The sequence below is a fragment of the Callithrix jacchus genome, chromosome 11 (genome assembly GCF_049354715.1).
Source record: "Callithrix jacchus isolate 240 chromosome 11, calJac240_pri, whole genome shotgun sequence".
Taxonomy (NCBI): domain Eukaryota; kingdom Metazoa; phylum Chordata; class Mammalia; order Primates; family Cebidae; genus Callithrix; species Callithrix jacchus.
In genome coordinates this window covers 34,293,717-34,309,535 of record NC_133512.1, presented here as the reverse complement: position 1 = coordinate 34,309,535, position 15,819 = coordinate 34,293,717, and the positions used below count along the sequence as shown (strand labels likewise).

Sequence of the window (15,819 nt, the reverse complement as noted above, 5' to 3'; positions counted from 1 at the left end):
TTTAAAGGAGCAAGGAACAGTTCATGAATTGGGCAGCCCCCCAGAATCACAGCAGATTTGGAGAGACTGTGGGGATCTTTGTGGTCAGAACAAATTTATAGACAAAGAAAGGGAAGTGACTTACAGAAATTGGTAGTGAGGTACCGAAACAGCTGGATTGGTTACAGGTTGGCATTTGCCTTATTTGAACACAGTTTGAACACTTAGCAGTCTATGAATGGTTAAAGTATGGCCGCTTGGATTGGCCAAGACTCAGCTATTGTTATAGGTACATACTGCTAAGTTAGGTTTTCAATCTTGTCTACCTGTTAAGCTAGGTTATGGTTCATCCACATGGACTCAAATATAGAAGCACAGAGTCCTTTTCAGGCCGTACCTAATTTGCTTTATAGCAGATGCAAGGTGAATCTCGGTTTTCACTTGTTATTTCTCGAAGTAGAAGGCAAAATCAATGATTATATATCTTATTGGATATGTTATAAGGTAGATGCTGATACAAATTGTATATAAATACATATACCATTAAAAACGTTTTTTTTTTTTTTTTTAAACTTTAGGAGAAGCTGACTAGTTTGGCACAGAAATGGTTCCCTGAGCTGCCTCTGCTTCATCCTGAAATAGGATTACTCAAATACATGGTAAACTTTGTTTCCCTTGAGAATTACTACTCTGCAGAGAGTGTTGAAAAGTGATAATATTAAATTTGTGGCAGTGTTAAACTTACCGTATCCTTTTAATAAAAGTATTCCTGATGAATATTCTGTGGGCATTAGAACTTTTTCTCATGACTCTTTAATAGTTGCATGGGATATATTTTTATGTTAGTTTGCATTATATGTTGTTCTGTTTTCCTCATCCATATTCAGTACATTGCATGGCACTTATTTGAATTATAGGTTATTTATTTTTTGAAATGACAAAATAAAATTTTAACTACTATTTCAAGACTTAAGATAAAAAGAGGGCCGGGCGCGGTGGCTCCAGCCTGTAATCCCAGCACTTTGGGAGTCCGAGGTGGGTGGATCACGAGGTCAAGAGATCGAGACCATCCTGGTCAACATGGTGAGACCCCGTCTCTACTACAAATACAAAAAATTAGCTGGGCATGGTGGTGCGTGCCTGTAATCCCAGCTACTCGGGAGGCTGAGGCAGGAGAATTGCCTGAACCCAGGAGGCTGAGGTTGTGGTGAGCCGAGATCGCGCCATTGCACTCCAGCCTGGGTAACAAGAGCAAAACTCCATCTCAAAAAAAAGATAAAAACAAGATAGTGCTAGCCATGAGAGATTTAAGCACAAGGTGTGTGTGTGTTTTGTTTTTTTTTTTTTGGTGATGGAGTCTTGTTCTGTTGCCCAGGCTGGAGTGCAGTGGCGTGATGTTGGCTCATTGCAATCTCTGCCCCTCAGGTTTAAGTGATTCTTCTGCTACAGCCTCCTGAGTAGCTGGGATTACAGGTGTTAGCCACCATGCCCAGCTAATTTTTGTGTTTTTAGTAGAGATGGGGTTTCACCATGTTGATCAGGCTGGTCTTGAACTCCTGACCTCCTGATCTGTCCCCCTCGGCCTCCCAGAGTGCTGGGATTACAGGCGTGAGCCACTGCACCCAGCTGCACCATGTGTTTTTTAAGTTAAAGCAGGCTGGGAGAAAATTCTAGAGAGGTTGGGTAAGGTAGAGATGTTGAGGTGAATATGGTTTTTTAGGCAGGCAGGATTCCAAAGCTGGAGATCAGCGTGTTATATAGGGGCCATATGGAGCAGGATTAGTAAACAATGGCTCTCAGGACAGAGTCTGTTAGTCCTGCATTTTATATTGCCTTCTATGGTGAGGGCCTAGATGAAGTATATATTAATTAAGATTGTCATTAATTCCATTATAATGGCTTAAATATAGTACAGAGAGGGATATTTGTATAGACATGTGAGTTTATTCTAAAAAATATTTAAGATTAAAGTTCCCTGAATTAAATAGTTACTCTAAACTCTTTCCAGACTAGACTTTAAAATGATAGGCGTTTTTCCTTGCAACTGTTAAACTCTAGCTTAGCGATTATATTATGCAGTATGGGCAAATGAGTATGTACTGACACATAGGACTTGAAAATTAATATTTTAAAATATGCTAATCTACTTTATTATAGAAGATTATAAAAGATTTGACTCATGGTTTATAGAAGCCTTTAATGGCTTTCAGATGTTTAGCTGTAATGTATGATTAGGAATTTTTTGTAGGTTGATTATATATTGTAGAATACTTAAATGTACTGACAAGACTTAAAAAATAGCAGAAAACAATTCTACAACACCTCTAAGACTACACCACAGTAAAACTTAGCTTTATTTAAAATGCTGGCAATTATATTTTAGTGTGACAAATTATTTCTTTTAAAAAGCGGCAGAAATACCTAGTAAAATTAGTTATTGAAAGCCATTTTCACTTTTGAGGATTCCAAACATGGGTAGAGGTGTTAGAATTACTTCATGGTAGGCATAATTTTTGGATGAATCATTCCCGTTCTACAACTACATTTTTGTCATTATTTTACCTTATTTGTTTATTTATTTATTTTTAAATGTTTATTTCAATAGTTTTGGGGGTACAGGTGGTTTGTGGTTACATGGATAAGTTCTTTAGCGGTCATTTCTGAGATTTCAGTGCACCCATCACCTGAGCAGTGTACACGAACCCAATATGTAGTCCTTCATTTTTTACCTCCCTCCCAATCTGTCATTACTTTAGTATTTTTAGGAAACATATGTGGTTTTTCAAGTAAACATTAGGGCTCCTAGGAAGCATGTCTGGTTAATTCTAGTCATTTTCTGAATCTGTTCGAAAATTATAGTAGCAATTAAATGTATGGAGATTACACTTTGGGTAGGAGGAGTATAAGAGCCAGGAACTGGAGGTAATACAAAATTATAAAGATTTTAATTTTATTGTTTTTTTGAGTACCATTGATGATGTTCAAGTCATTTAATAGCATGTAACTAATTAAGTTGATGATTTCTAAGTGCTGGGATTGTTTGGATTCTTCAACTGTAGTAAAAACTTGTGCCTAGAACTCTGGTGGTCTCCTTACAATGAGCTTGGAACGAGATCTTCTTGATGCTGAGCCCATGAAAGAACTTAGCAGCAAGCGTCCTTTGGTATGCTCTGAGGTTAATGGGCAGATAATTCTGTTAAAGGTAAGCCTAACTTCTTACTTGTAGGAGATTCAGCAGTATAAAGGATAGTGGTGCTGTTACTTTTTAAGAAAGAATAAAACTCATTGTTAGTTTTATAAAATTTTCTATATAAGTTGATTGGCATGGTAATTTTGCTTCTAGTTTGGTTACCAGAACTAATTTTTAGTTTTAAAGTTTCCCTCATTTCCCTAAATAGAATATGTCCTTAATAGGATATACTTTCCTTTTTTTATTGGGTGAACTTATGTCTTTTCAAAATTCTTGATTTTTCTTACATTTCTCCTTGAAATCTCAGCTATATTTTGAGTACAGTCTTCTACTCTTTAATTTCTTCTTCTCATCGATATGAGAAACTGTTAATCATGATAATGAGATAACTAATTTGGCCTTAGTGGCTGCACATTCTAGAATGTGTAGCAGGCTACAGGTAGAATCACACTTTCCTTTTCCAAATTGTAGCATTCAAAGAAGATAGAAAAGTACTTACAAAATTAAAACATAAAATTAGATTGTATTTAACTTAAAATAATTTATTATGTTTAAATTGGAATGGTGTATAATTATAATGTTCAATGTTGGAATTACAAGTGCCTCTTTTTTTGGTATAAGGGCTATTCTGTGGATGTTGACACAGAAGCCAAGGTGATTGAGAGAGCAGCTGCCTATCATAGAGCTTGGAAAGAAGCTGAAGAAGAGTCAGGGTTACTTCCATTGATATTCCTGTTTTTATGTAAGGTAAAGTTCTTATGATAATCTCTTGCAGAAAACATTTTATGTAAAATAAGTTTAGCTCCAGGTTTTAGAGCAACAGTTCATTCCCCTTAACATAAATAAAATTTATTCTGTAGAATCCATGTATGCTAAAAATATGTTGAAGAAGTTTTCACTTGGAGTCACATTCTCTGTTTTGCTTCTTAGTCTGATCCTATGGCTTATGTGATGGCCCCATACTACCCTAGGGCAAACCTGAGTGCCATTCAAGCCAGCATGCCTTTGAATTCAGAAGTAAGTATTAAAATTCAGAAGTAAGCACTGTTTATTTCCATGGATGTATTAAATGAGAACACACACCTAATATTCAGGGCATACTACATGTTATATACTTTGTAAAATTTTGACTTGTGGTATTCTATTGAATTGTTGCATCAAACCTATGATAGGAATTGTCATATTATATGGATGAGAAAAAGGCTTAAAGGGATTGACTTGCACAGGGTCCCTTAGCCAGAGGTAGAGTTGGGGCTTTAAATTAAGTCCTTCTGGTTCCAAAGCCCAAGCTTATAACTAATAAACTGTGCTGTATGTGAACTGCCTGATATAGCACTTAGTATTATAAATGCTTAAGTGGCAGCTTTAATTTTTATCATTGTAAATTTAGGATTACTAATAACAGTAAAGGAGGCACTGATTCTTCCTATGGAGTAATACTGTTTCAGTCTCTTGTAGGTACTTTACATAGTTGGTATTTGTAATCCAAGCCTTCTTTAAGGTAATAGAACAAGAGTTCCCAAACCCCAGGTCATGGACTAGTACTAGTCTGTGGCCTATTAAGAACAGGGCGGCACAGCAGGAGGTGAGTGGCAGGTGAGCAAGCATTATTGCCTGAGCTCCACTTCCTGTGAGAGCAGTGGAGGCATTAGATTCTCACAGGAGCATAAACCCTATTATGAATTGTGTATGTGAGGGATCTAAGTTGCGTACTTCTTATGAGAATCTAATACCTGTGATCTGAGGCGGAGCAGTTTGATCCCAAAACCAACCCCCCATCCGTGGAAAAATTGTGTTTCATTTAACCAGTCTTTGGTACCAAAAAGGTATGATGTATAATTGCGCACGTGCGCGCGCACACACACACACACACACACACACACACACCCGGTATCACCATTATATAATCAAGGCTTCATCTGGTCTTTAATTCTTTCTCTATGCTATATTCTTATTAAAGGTTCATTTGGAGAAAACTTCACCCACTTCTAGAGCAGTCTTTTAATTAGAGAAGAGTTTCAAGATTAAAGTGGTTTGCCTCACTTTTGTGTGTACTTATCCATAGGAAGCCTTAAAGGTCATGAAAGGTGTTGCCCAGGGCCTGCATACATTGCATAAGGCTGACATAATTCATGGATCACTTCATCAGAACAATGTATTTGCTTTAAACCGTGAACAAGGAATTGTTGGAGATTATGACTTCACCAAATCTGTGGTAAGATATCATGATTTTACAAATAGGTTCTAGACTTCATTTAATATTATTAAGCAGTAGTTCAGCACTTATATATAATATGATTTATTATAGGATCTTTGCCTTTAGTTAAACTATGTCATGTAGTATAAGTGACTATCTGCTCTCAGCTAGGTGCTAGAAGAAGAGTTTCTAAGTTCATTCATTGTGTATTTTAACCGTAAGTCTTAGGAGCTACCTGACATTATATACCCAGTGGCATTGACAACATTAATTATTTTATCATCATTAGGAAACATTTAATTGCTAGGAAACATGCAAGGAAATTAGGTGGCCATCTCCCAACCTCTCTCCACTGGTGTCCCTCCCTCTAACACTTTAAATATAGATGCTCCGCTATTTTTTGGTAATAATGTGCATTTTTAGAAACCTGGAAACCTTGGGCTTTTTAGTTTAAATTCTGATTCAACTCTAATGGCTGTTAATTTGGAGTTATATCATCTTAGAATAGGCAGTTTGTAGAGATAGCAAAGATAAGACAATTTAAGAGAATGTTGTGATTTTTTTTTTTGTTATAATGGGTAGTCTCAAAATACTCATGATCATAGGGAACAATTCCCTATTTTAATTGAGAAATAAAAATTGTGTATATTGATCATATACAACAAGATGTTTTGAAGTATGTAGTCATTGTGGAGTAGCCAAATCAGCAGTTATTTTTCTAAAAGTAACAGCTTTACTGAGATACAGTTCACGTAATGTATACAATTCAGTAATAGTTGTAGTACATTCACAAAGTTGTCCAGTGATAATCAGTATTGAATTCTAGGACACTTTTATCATTCCCAAAAAGAAAATCCATACTGATAAGCAGTCACTCAAATATTCCCTTTCTTCTCAAGCCTGGAAACCATTAATGCATTTTCTGTCTCCATGGATTTCCTATTTTGGGCATCTCATGTAAATAGAATTATATAATATGTGGCCTTTTATGCTTAGTTCACTTAGCATATTGTTTTCAAAGTTCTTTCACATTGTTGACTGCATCAGAACATCATTCCTTTTTTTTTTTTTTTTTTTGAGACGGAGTTTCGCTCTTGTTACCCCAGCTGGAGTGCAATGGCGCGATCTCGGCTCACCGCAACCTCCGCCTCCTGGGTTCAGGCAATTCTCCTGCCTCAGCCTCCCGAGTAGCTGGGATTACAGGCACGCACCACCATGCCCAGCTAATTTTTTGTATTTTTAGTAGAGACGGGGTTTCACCATGTTGACCAGGATGGTCTCGATCTCTCGACCTCGTGATCCACCCACCTTGGCCTCCCAAAGTGCTGGGATTACAGGCTTGAGCCACCGCGCCGGGCCACATCATTCCTTTTTATTACCAAATTATATTTCATTGTATGGATACACCACATTTTGTTTATATATTCAGTTGCTGAACATTTGAGTTGTTTATACCTTTTGGTTATATGAATAATGCTGCTATAAGCATTAGCATACAATTTTTTTGTGTGGACATGTTTTCACATTTCTTTTGGGAGTCAGATTACTGGGTTATATTATTTTACTTTTTGAGGAGCCAAACTGTTTTCCAAAGTAGCTATCTCATTTTACATTCTTATCAGTAATGTATAGGGATTTCGTTTTCTCTGGATCCTTACCAACATTTGTTATTATCTGAGCAATTTCCTTTGACTACTGTATGTTAACAATGCTTTTGTACTTAGATCATCTGCAAGTGATAGGGTAATGCTACTGGAGTATATGTAGTCTTAACGGTTTTCATATGGTAGCGCAGAAAGATAAGAAAATGAAACCGCAACTATAATCAAAAGCTAGATTGTATGGGATTTATACAGATTGATTTTCTGAAATATTTACTTTATTACATTAGTTTAAACAAAAATTAAGATATGCTAAGGAATATAATTGATTTTCTGAAGTATTTACTTTATGACATTAGTTTAAATGAAAATTAAGATATGCTAAGGAATATAACTGAATTATGAATTTTAAAAGATAGCAAACTTTAGGGATTCTGGTTAGTTTACCTTATACCATTTGCATAATTGTAGATATGACTAGTCCAGCAATTACTCTTTTTTAAAAATACATATTCATCACCTATTATTCCTCAAAACATTATTTTTAATTTTCAGTTAAAATACGTGTTCTGAAATATTGATCAAACCTTTTGCTACATTTTCCATGCAGCTTTCATATTGAAGTGTCCATCAGGAAATTAAATTTGGAAAGTAGTCTGAGATCAAGATCGTTGCTTTTCAGACCTTATAGTGCATATGACTCACCTGGTGATCATGTTAAAATGCAAATTAATATTCAGCATTTCTACAGTGGATCATCTGCATTTCTAACAAGCTATTAGTTAATGCTGTAGCTCCTGGCCTTTGGACCATACTTTGAGAAGCAAGGATCAAAATCATAGCTAGAGAAAAGATAGCGCTTAGTTAAGGTACATGATAGGTATCTCTGTAAGGTAGACATTATTTCCATTTTACAAATTAATCTAGGTTCAGAGAGGTTTACACCTACTATGTATCCATAAAAACTAAAAATAAATTTTAAAAATGGACAAAAAAGAGGTTAAATTCCAAGGTCACACAGCAAATAAATGGGGGACTGGGGAATTGTAACCAAGATCTGCCTGAATCCAGGGTTCATGCTATTGTCACTGATCATCTTTGCATGTTAGAATTGATATATTTAGAAACTGGTCAGTAAGGAGGGAAAGTACTTTGTAGCATTTCAGCTTTTAAATGAAATATTAGAATTTTCAGAATTAGGATATAGCACTGCCACTTACTTGTATGAGATGTATTTTTTAAAAAGTATCAAACGTTTAATCACAGACTCAGTGGTTATTAGTTTTAAATCTGTTCAAGTTTTAAAAAAAACTTTAAAAAAAAGTTCCATAATTTATGAGACTGATTTGAAGAGCAATTTATAGTAGCAAAAATTAGATAAAACTATTTGAAAGCAAGAGAATGAAATATTTAAAATGAATTTGTTTATTTATATTGATTAAATGGAGAGTACTTCAGAAAGTCACCTCAACTGTGTTGTATGTAAAATATTTAAAATACTGTTTTTGCAGAGTCAGCGAGCCTCAGTGAACATGATGGTTGGTGACTTGAGTTTGATATCACCTGAGTTGAAAATGGGAAAACCTGCTTCTCCAAGTTCAGACTTATATGCTTATGGCTGCCTTTTATTATGGGTATGTTTTTTGTTTGTTGAAATAGATCAGTCATTTATACACACACACACACACACACACACTCTCTCACACTCTCTCTCTCTCTCTTTAGTATATAAAGTGATGATTTTATAGTGATTCTCCTTAAAAATAAAAGCAGTAGACTTTTAGTAGAACATTTTTAAAAGTTTTATCAAAAACTGTTGATATGCTTCCTGTTACCTATTGTGTACTTTCTACAAATTGGCTTGATATATATTTTAGGTATCATGCTATTGTCTTAGTTTTGTTGAAGTCACGATTAACAGTGAAGATTATTTTGTCCTATATTAATCTGAAAGCAATTCATGCATATATGGAAAATAAATGTTAAATGAGCCTTTGGTATGTTCCTGCTTCCAGCGTAAACCAAATAGCTGTTCCTCATTCATGGTTTAATAATTAAGAAGTTGGATGGAGCTAGAGGCCATTATCCTAAGTGAATTTACTCTGGATCAGAAAGCCAGATACTGCATGTTCTCATAAGTGGGAAGTAAACACTGAGTACACATGGACACAAGGAAGGGACATTGGGGTCTACTTGAGAGTGGTGGTTGGGAGAAAGGTAGGGATTGAAAAACTACCTGTTAGGTATTAGGCTAACTACCTCAGTGACAAAATTATCTGTATACCAAACACCCACGACACACAATTTACCCATGTAACAAACCTGTACATATACCCCTTGAATCTAAAATAAAAGTTGGAAGGCAAATGAAAAGCTTGTTCCATTTTGTACTGCTATTTTACATGAAGGAATAGAGAGTGCCTCTTTTTCCAAAGCCTTGAGTGTGACAAAACCTTATCTTTGTTGAACACATGAATAAAAATCTCCTTGTTAAAAAAAAAAAAAGAGTTAATAGGGATTAAGTATTAACAAGAGAAGGAAGACTATTCTTACCACGCCAGGGGTCAGCAAATATTTCCTATAAATGACCAGATAGTCGACGTTGCAAGTACTGAGTTTTCCTGCTGCAGCGTAAAAGCAGCCATAGACAGTATGTAAACAGTGTAGCTCTCTTCCAGTAATACTTTATTTATGGATATTGACATTTAAATTTCATGTAGTTTGCGTGTGCATTAAATAGTATTCCTTCAGTTTTCTATTAAACATTTAAAAATGCGAAAATCACCCTTGGCTTATAGTTGTACAAAAAACAAGTAGTGGGATCAGTTTGGTGCAGAGGCCATACAGTTTGCTGATCTCTGTTCCACCCAGTGTATTAAGGTCACCAAAAGAAATAAAAGTCATAGAGTTTGAAAATGAAGAAATAAAGCTGTCCTTATTTGCAGATGACATGCTTAATTGTGTAGAAAATCTTTGAGAATGTACATAAAAGCTGCTAGAACTAATGAGTTTAGAAATATAGCAGTTTTAATTTCCATATAATTGTGCTTTTATATAAGCAACAAATTATAGGAAATTAAAAATTATTTACAGAAGTATTAAAATATGGAATTTGTAGGGGTAAATTTAGCAAAAGATATACAAGAGTTGCACACTATTAAAACTACAAAGCATTATTCAGGGAAATTCAAGTTGTAAATAAATGGAGAGATACACCATGCTCGTGGAATAGAAGACATTGTATGGATATCATTTGTTCTCGGATTGGTTCATAGATTCGATGTAATTTCAACACAACTGCTAGTAGTTTTTTTTTTCAGAAATTAACAATTAGATTTTACAATTAATATAAAAATGCAGAGGATCTGAGATAGCCAGCTCACAAGTCTGAAAAAGAACAAAATTAAAGGACCCAAACTAGCTGATTTTATGACTTAATAGATTCTAGGAAGTTAAGACAGTGTGGGCCTAGAGTGGTGGCTCGCGCCAGTAATCCCAGCACTTAGGGAGGCTGAGGCAGGAAGATTGCTTGAGGCCAGGCAAGACTAGCCTAGACAACACAGCCAGAACCCCCTGTTAGCTACAAAAAATAACAATTAGTTGGGTGTAGTGGGTGCCTATGATTCTAGCTTCTTGGTGGGCTGAGATGGAAGCATTGCTTGAGTCCAGGAGTTTAAGGCCGCAGTAAGCTATGACTGCTCTACTGCGTTCCAGCCTAGGCTACACAGCAGGACCCTGTTTCTAAAAACAAAAGTGATACTGCTGTGAAATTAAACATACAGATGAATGGAGCAGAATACAGCCAGTATAAATAGACTGCACAAAGAAAGGTTTTGAGCACCCTCACGAGAGACTCAGAGCTGTGGTGCTTGGAGTTAACTGCCTGGTTCTCTAAGAGGTCCGAGCACACTACGAAATGAGTCCAGATCTTATCAGAATGAGCCTCCAGGCCCCACACAGACTCCTGGAGCTGGCAGCACAGAACCTGCTGAGGGACCTGTACTTGGACATCTTCACCTTGGATGAGCTGCCTGGGGAGGTCTTCTTTCTGATTTTCATAGAGGCCTTCAGTAGCAGAAGCTATGAGATTCTAAAGGCCATGGTGCAGACCTGGCCCTTTTCCTGCCTCCCTCTGGGGTCCTTGATGAAGACACCTCATCTGGAGACCTTGCAGATTGTGCTGATGGGACTTGATAACACTGCTGACCGTGAAGGCTACGAAATTTTGCCCCAGGAGATGGAAACTTCAAGTGCTGGGCTTGGGGAATGTTGATGAGAATTTCTGGACCTTGTGGTCTGGAGCCATGGCCCTGTCCTGCTCCCCAGAGGCCATGAGTAAGAGGCAGACAGTGGAGGACTTTCCAATGATGGGAGAGCACCGACCTTGAAGTTATTCATAGACCTCTGCCTTAAGGGAAGTACCCTGGATGAGTGCCTGAGCTACCTCTGTGGCTGGATCCACTACAGAAGAGGTTTAGTATACCTGTGTTGTACTAAGGTGCAGAATTACTCAATGCCTACTTCAATTTTCAGAAATTTACTGCAAATGGTATACCCAGACAGTATTCAGGAATTAGAAGTCCAGAGAAAGTGCTTGCTGAATAGAGCAGGAGAGTTTGCCGCTTACCTGAGCCGGATGAGCAATCTTCGCAAACTCTTTTTAGCCTTCAATTATGATCATGAGTAATCCATGTGCAGCCAACAGCAGTTCATTCCTGACTTGGAAACTCCAATTCTCTGCCTGGACTACCCTGAGATGCTCTTTGTAACAAAGGTCAATAATATCAAAGAGCATCTGGACCACTTGCTCAGGTGCCTCAAGAACGCCTTGGAGGCCTTAACGTTACATAAGGCTTACCTAGCTGATCGGGACATGGAGTATCTGTCTCCATACCCAAGCCTTAGTCAGCTAAAGCAGCTGGATCTGAGTCATATCCTAATGTGGACCTGCAATGTTGAGCCCCTTGGAGTATTGCTAGAGAAAACTGCTGCTATTCTCAAGAGCCTCATCTTATAGGACTGTCGGATTCAGGACTCCCAACTCAGGGTCATCCTGCCTGCCCTGAGTCACTGCTCCCATCTTACCACCTTCTACTTTTGTGGACATGAAAATCTCCGATGAATGCTCTGAAAGACCTGCTGTGTCACACAGGCAGGCTGAGCAAGTTAGGCCCGGAGACATATCCTGCCCCTCTGGAGAGTCTTGACAACAGGGGTCATGTCATTTGGAAGATCCTCGCCCCAATTTGGGCTGAGCTCATGCGTACACTCAGGGAAGTAAGGCAGCCCAAGAGGATCTTTGGTCCCGACCCCTGCCCTTCCTGTGGCTAATGGCCATCTGAGGAACTGGAGTTCCATCTTTACTCCTAAGGAAGTCTTGGTTAGTGGGATGGATATGCTTCCTTATGGACATTTGGGCACTACAATTGAGGACATAGGTACTTTTTTTATTGAGTTGGGGTCTTGCTCTGTCACTCAGGCTGAAGTGCAATGGCACAGTCTCAGCTCACTGCAACCTCCACCTCCCAGGTTAAAGTGATTCTCCTGCCTTAGCCTCCCAAGTAGCTGGTGTTATGGGCATGTGCCACCAGACCCGGTTAATTTTTTTGTATTTTTAGTACAGACAGGGTTTCATGATGTTGGCAAGGCTGACCTCGAACTCCTGACCTCAAGTGATCTGCGTGTATCAGCGTTCTACAGTGCCGGGTTTATAGGTGTGAGCAGCCGGGCCCGGTCAGGCGTGTCTTAAAGGAAGCACAGAGCTGTGTGTTTCAGGCAAGTTCTCACTGTGAGTGGAAAAAACAAAGGTGACTCAGCAGGGGGCAATACTGGGTGAAAATGCTGACTTAGCGTCCATGAGGCCTTCAGGGACCTGTGTCCTAGAGTCAGAAATAGAACCTGAAGTTGTAGAGTAATGCAGAAGCTACCCCCGCAAGGATGGTTATTAAAAAATGTCTTTTAGCCATTTATACATCAGAAATCTCTAGTTATGAGAGGCACTAGGTTGTCTGATAAAGTTCAGTTTCAGGAAATCAAGGTATCAAAAGTGAAATTTGATTATTTTGATTAATTCCCACCCCTTCTTCATTTCTTTTCAGTCATCTGTTTCTTCTTAATTCTCCAGTTCCTGTTCACTGAGTTCATTGACAAAAGATACACACTTGGGGCCTGGAACATTCTGTGTGTGCAATAATGATGAGCCACTGAAGTCTACCATCTTAGGAACCCTTGTTGCTCCTCACATACTGAACCCTGCTCACTCCTAATGGGCAGATCTAGAGGAATCTGTTCCTGATCATTGGCCAGGCCAGGAAAGGGCTTCACTGCACAAGGGGCTACCCTCTGACCTTGAAGGGAATGGTCATAGTGTGTATTATAGTAGCCTCATGACATCACCAACCCATGCCTCATTTCATAGTGGCTAGTGGGTTTTACTGAATTAAAGTAGTTGTGTCCAGTTTCCCTTTTAGAAAAATTCATACAACATATTAAAGTATTTCTAGCCCACATTAATAGAAAAGTACATCTTTTGGAAAGCTAATTCATATTAATGAGATATCTTCCTATAACATCTCCCTTCTTCTCTCCTTATCAAGAAAGGTGAGAATGATGGTTTCCATCTTTTCTTTACTCATGTCCCTGCAAAGGACTTGAACTCATCCTTTTTAATGGGTGCATTGTATTGTATGGTATATATGTGCCACATTTTCTTTTCCAGTCTATCATTGATGGACATTTGGGTTGGTTCCAAGTCTTTGCTATTGGGAACAGTGCTGCAGTACATATATGTGTGTATGTGTCTTTATAAAAAAAATAAAAAATAGCGTGCACACATATGACAACTGGCTTTTGACAAAGGAGACTACTCAACAAAAATGATACAGGACAACTCATACCATATGTAGAGAATAAGTTTTGATTCATTCATCGCACCATGCACTGGGCATAGTGATGTGTGCCTGTAATCCCAGCTACTAGGGAGGCAGAGAGGAGAATCACTTGAACCCAGGAGGCAGAGGTTGCAGTGAGCCAAGATTGCACCACTGCACTGCAGCCTGGGCAACAAAGTGATACTCTGTCTCAAAAAAAAAAAAAAAAAACCCTCAGAATGTGTATCAGACCTAAATGTAAAGCCTGAGTCTCTAAAACTTCTAGAAGAAAATATAGGGTAAAATCTTATTTGACTTTCAGTCTGGCAAAGATTTCTTAAGTAGGACACAGAATACATCAACTCTCAAAGAAAAAAATCATTTGGATTTCATCAAAATTCAAAACTTTGCTCTTTAAAAGACATTGTCACAAAAATGAAAGGCAAGCTACAGACTGGGAGAAGATATTTGCAAAACATGTATCTGACAAAACCATTGTATCCAGATTATTAAGTGCTCCTATAATCAATACTAAGAAGACTGCCCGGTTAAGAAAGGGGGAAAATGTTTGGAGAAGGCACTTTACCAAAGAAGAACGTGTCCACATGGCATGTAAGCATATGAAAGATGCTCTGAACACCATTAGTCATTAGGGAACTACAGATTAAAACCAAAATGAGATACCACTGGACTACTCACTATAATGTCTAAAATTAAAAAGATCATACCAAGTGTTGCTTAGATGTGTTGGGTATCTGGAACTCATATATACTGCCCAAGGGAGTGTAAAGGGAACAACCACTTTGAGAAACATTTGGCAGTTTGTTAAAAGGTTGAACATACACCTGCCCTATGACTCAGCAATTCCACTCCTGGATATTTAGCCAAAAGAAGTGAAAGCATATGGCCTCACAGAGACTTATATGTAACTATTGAAAGAATTTATGTGTAAGAGATGAAAACTAGAAACAACTCAAAGTTCATCAACAGATGAATGGATAAACAGTTTGCTATGTATGTGTCTGTCTATTGAAGTACTACTCAGGAATAAAACAATTGAACTATAAATATAACTCAGTAAGATGGATGAATCTTAAAATAATTCTGCCAAGAGAAAGAAGTCAGATGATATGGTTTGGCTGTGTCTCCACCTAAATCTCAAGTTGCATTGTAATTCCCATCCGTCAAGGGTGGGGTCAGGTGGAGATAATTGAATCATGGAGGCAGTTTCCCTCATGCTGTTTTCATGGTAGTGAATAAGCCTCACAAGGTCTGATGGTTTTGTAAGGGGTGTTTCCCCTTTTGCTTGACAATTCTCCTTGATGCTGCTACGTGAAGAAGGATGTGTTTACTTTCTTTCTTGCCATGATTGTAAGTTTCCTGAGGACTCCCCAGCCATGCTGAACTGTGAGTTAATTAAACCTCTTTCCTTTATAAATTATCCAGTCTTGAGGATGTCTTTATTAGCGGTGTGAGAATGGACCAATACAATAAATTTATATCGAGATTGGGATGCTGCTGTAAATATACCAGAAAATGTGGAAATGACTTTGCAACTGGGTAGTACACCAAGGTTGGTACAATTTGGAGGGCTCAGAAGAGGACAGGAAGATGTGGGAAAGTTTGGAACTTCCTAGAGACTTGTTGAATGGCTTTGAGCAAAATGCTGGTAGTTATATGACCAGTGAAGTCCAGGTTGAGGTGGTCTCAGCTGGAGATGAGGAACTTGTTAGAACTGGAATAAATGTGACTCTTTCTGTTTTAGCAAAGAGACTGGAGGCATTTTGTCCCTTCCCTAGAGATTTGTGAAACTTTGAACTTGAGAGAGATGATTTAGGGCATCTGACAGAAGAAATTTCTAAGTAGCAAATTGTTTAAGAGGTGACTTGAGTGCCATTGAAAGCATTGTTTTATGTATTTACAAAGATAGGGTTTGGAATTAAAACTTAGGTTTAAAAGGGAAGCAGAGTATAAAAGTTTGGA

At 37.9% G+C, this 15,819-nt stretch overlaps 1 protein-coding gene and 1 pseudogene across 6 annotated transcripts in view; both read left to right on the top strand.

The window, feature by feature from the left end:
• Positions 1-15,819, top strand: part of STK31 (serine/threonine kinase 31) — a 162,798-nt gene that overhangs the window by 103,961 nt on the left and 43,018 nt on the right. For 4 of the 6 annotated variants that reach the window (XM_054237158.2, XM_035253621.3, XM_035253622.3 and 1 more), the window contains 6 exons: positions 558-638; positions 3,056-3,181; positions 3,791-3,916; positions 4,100-4,186; positions 5,235-5,384; positions 8,479-8,601. In XM_054237158.2, the coding sequence (XP_054093133.1) occupies positions 558-638; positions 3,056-3,181; positions 3,791-3,916; positions 4,100-4,186; positions 5,235-5,384; positions 8,479-8,601 (693 nt within the window). Of the gene's footprint in view, positions 1-557; positions 639-3,055; positions 3,182-3,790; positions 3,917-4,099; positions 4,187-5,234; positions 5,385-8,478; positions 8,602-12,585; positions 12,751-15,819 lie in introns of those variants that run through there. The other 2 variants (XM_054237159.2, XM_035253624.3) reach the window with 2 other exon arrangements.
• On the top strand, positions 10,745-12,452 carry LOC103794777 (PRAME family member 17-like; annotated as a pseudogene).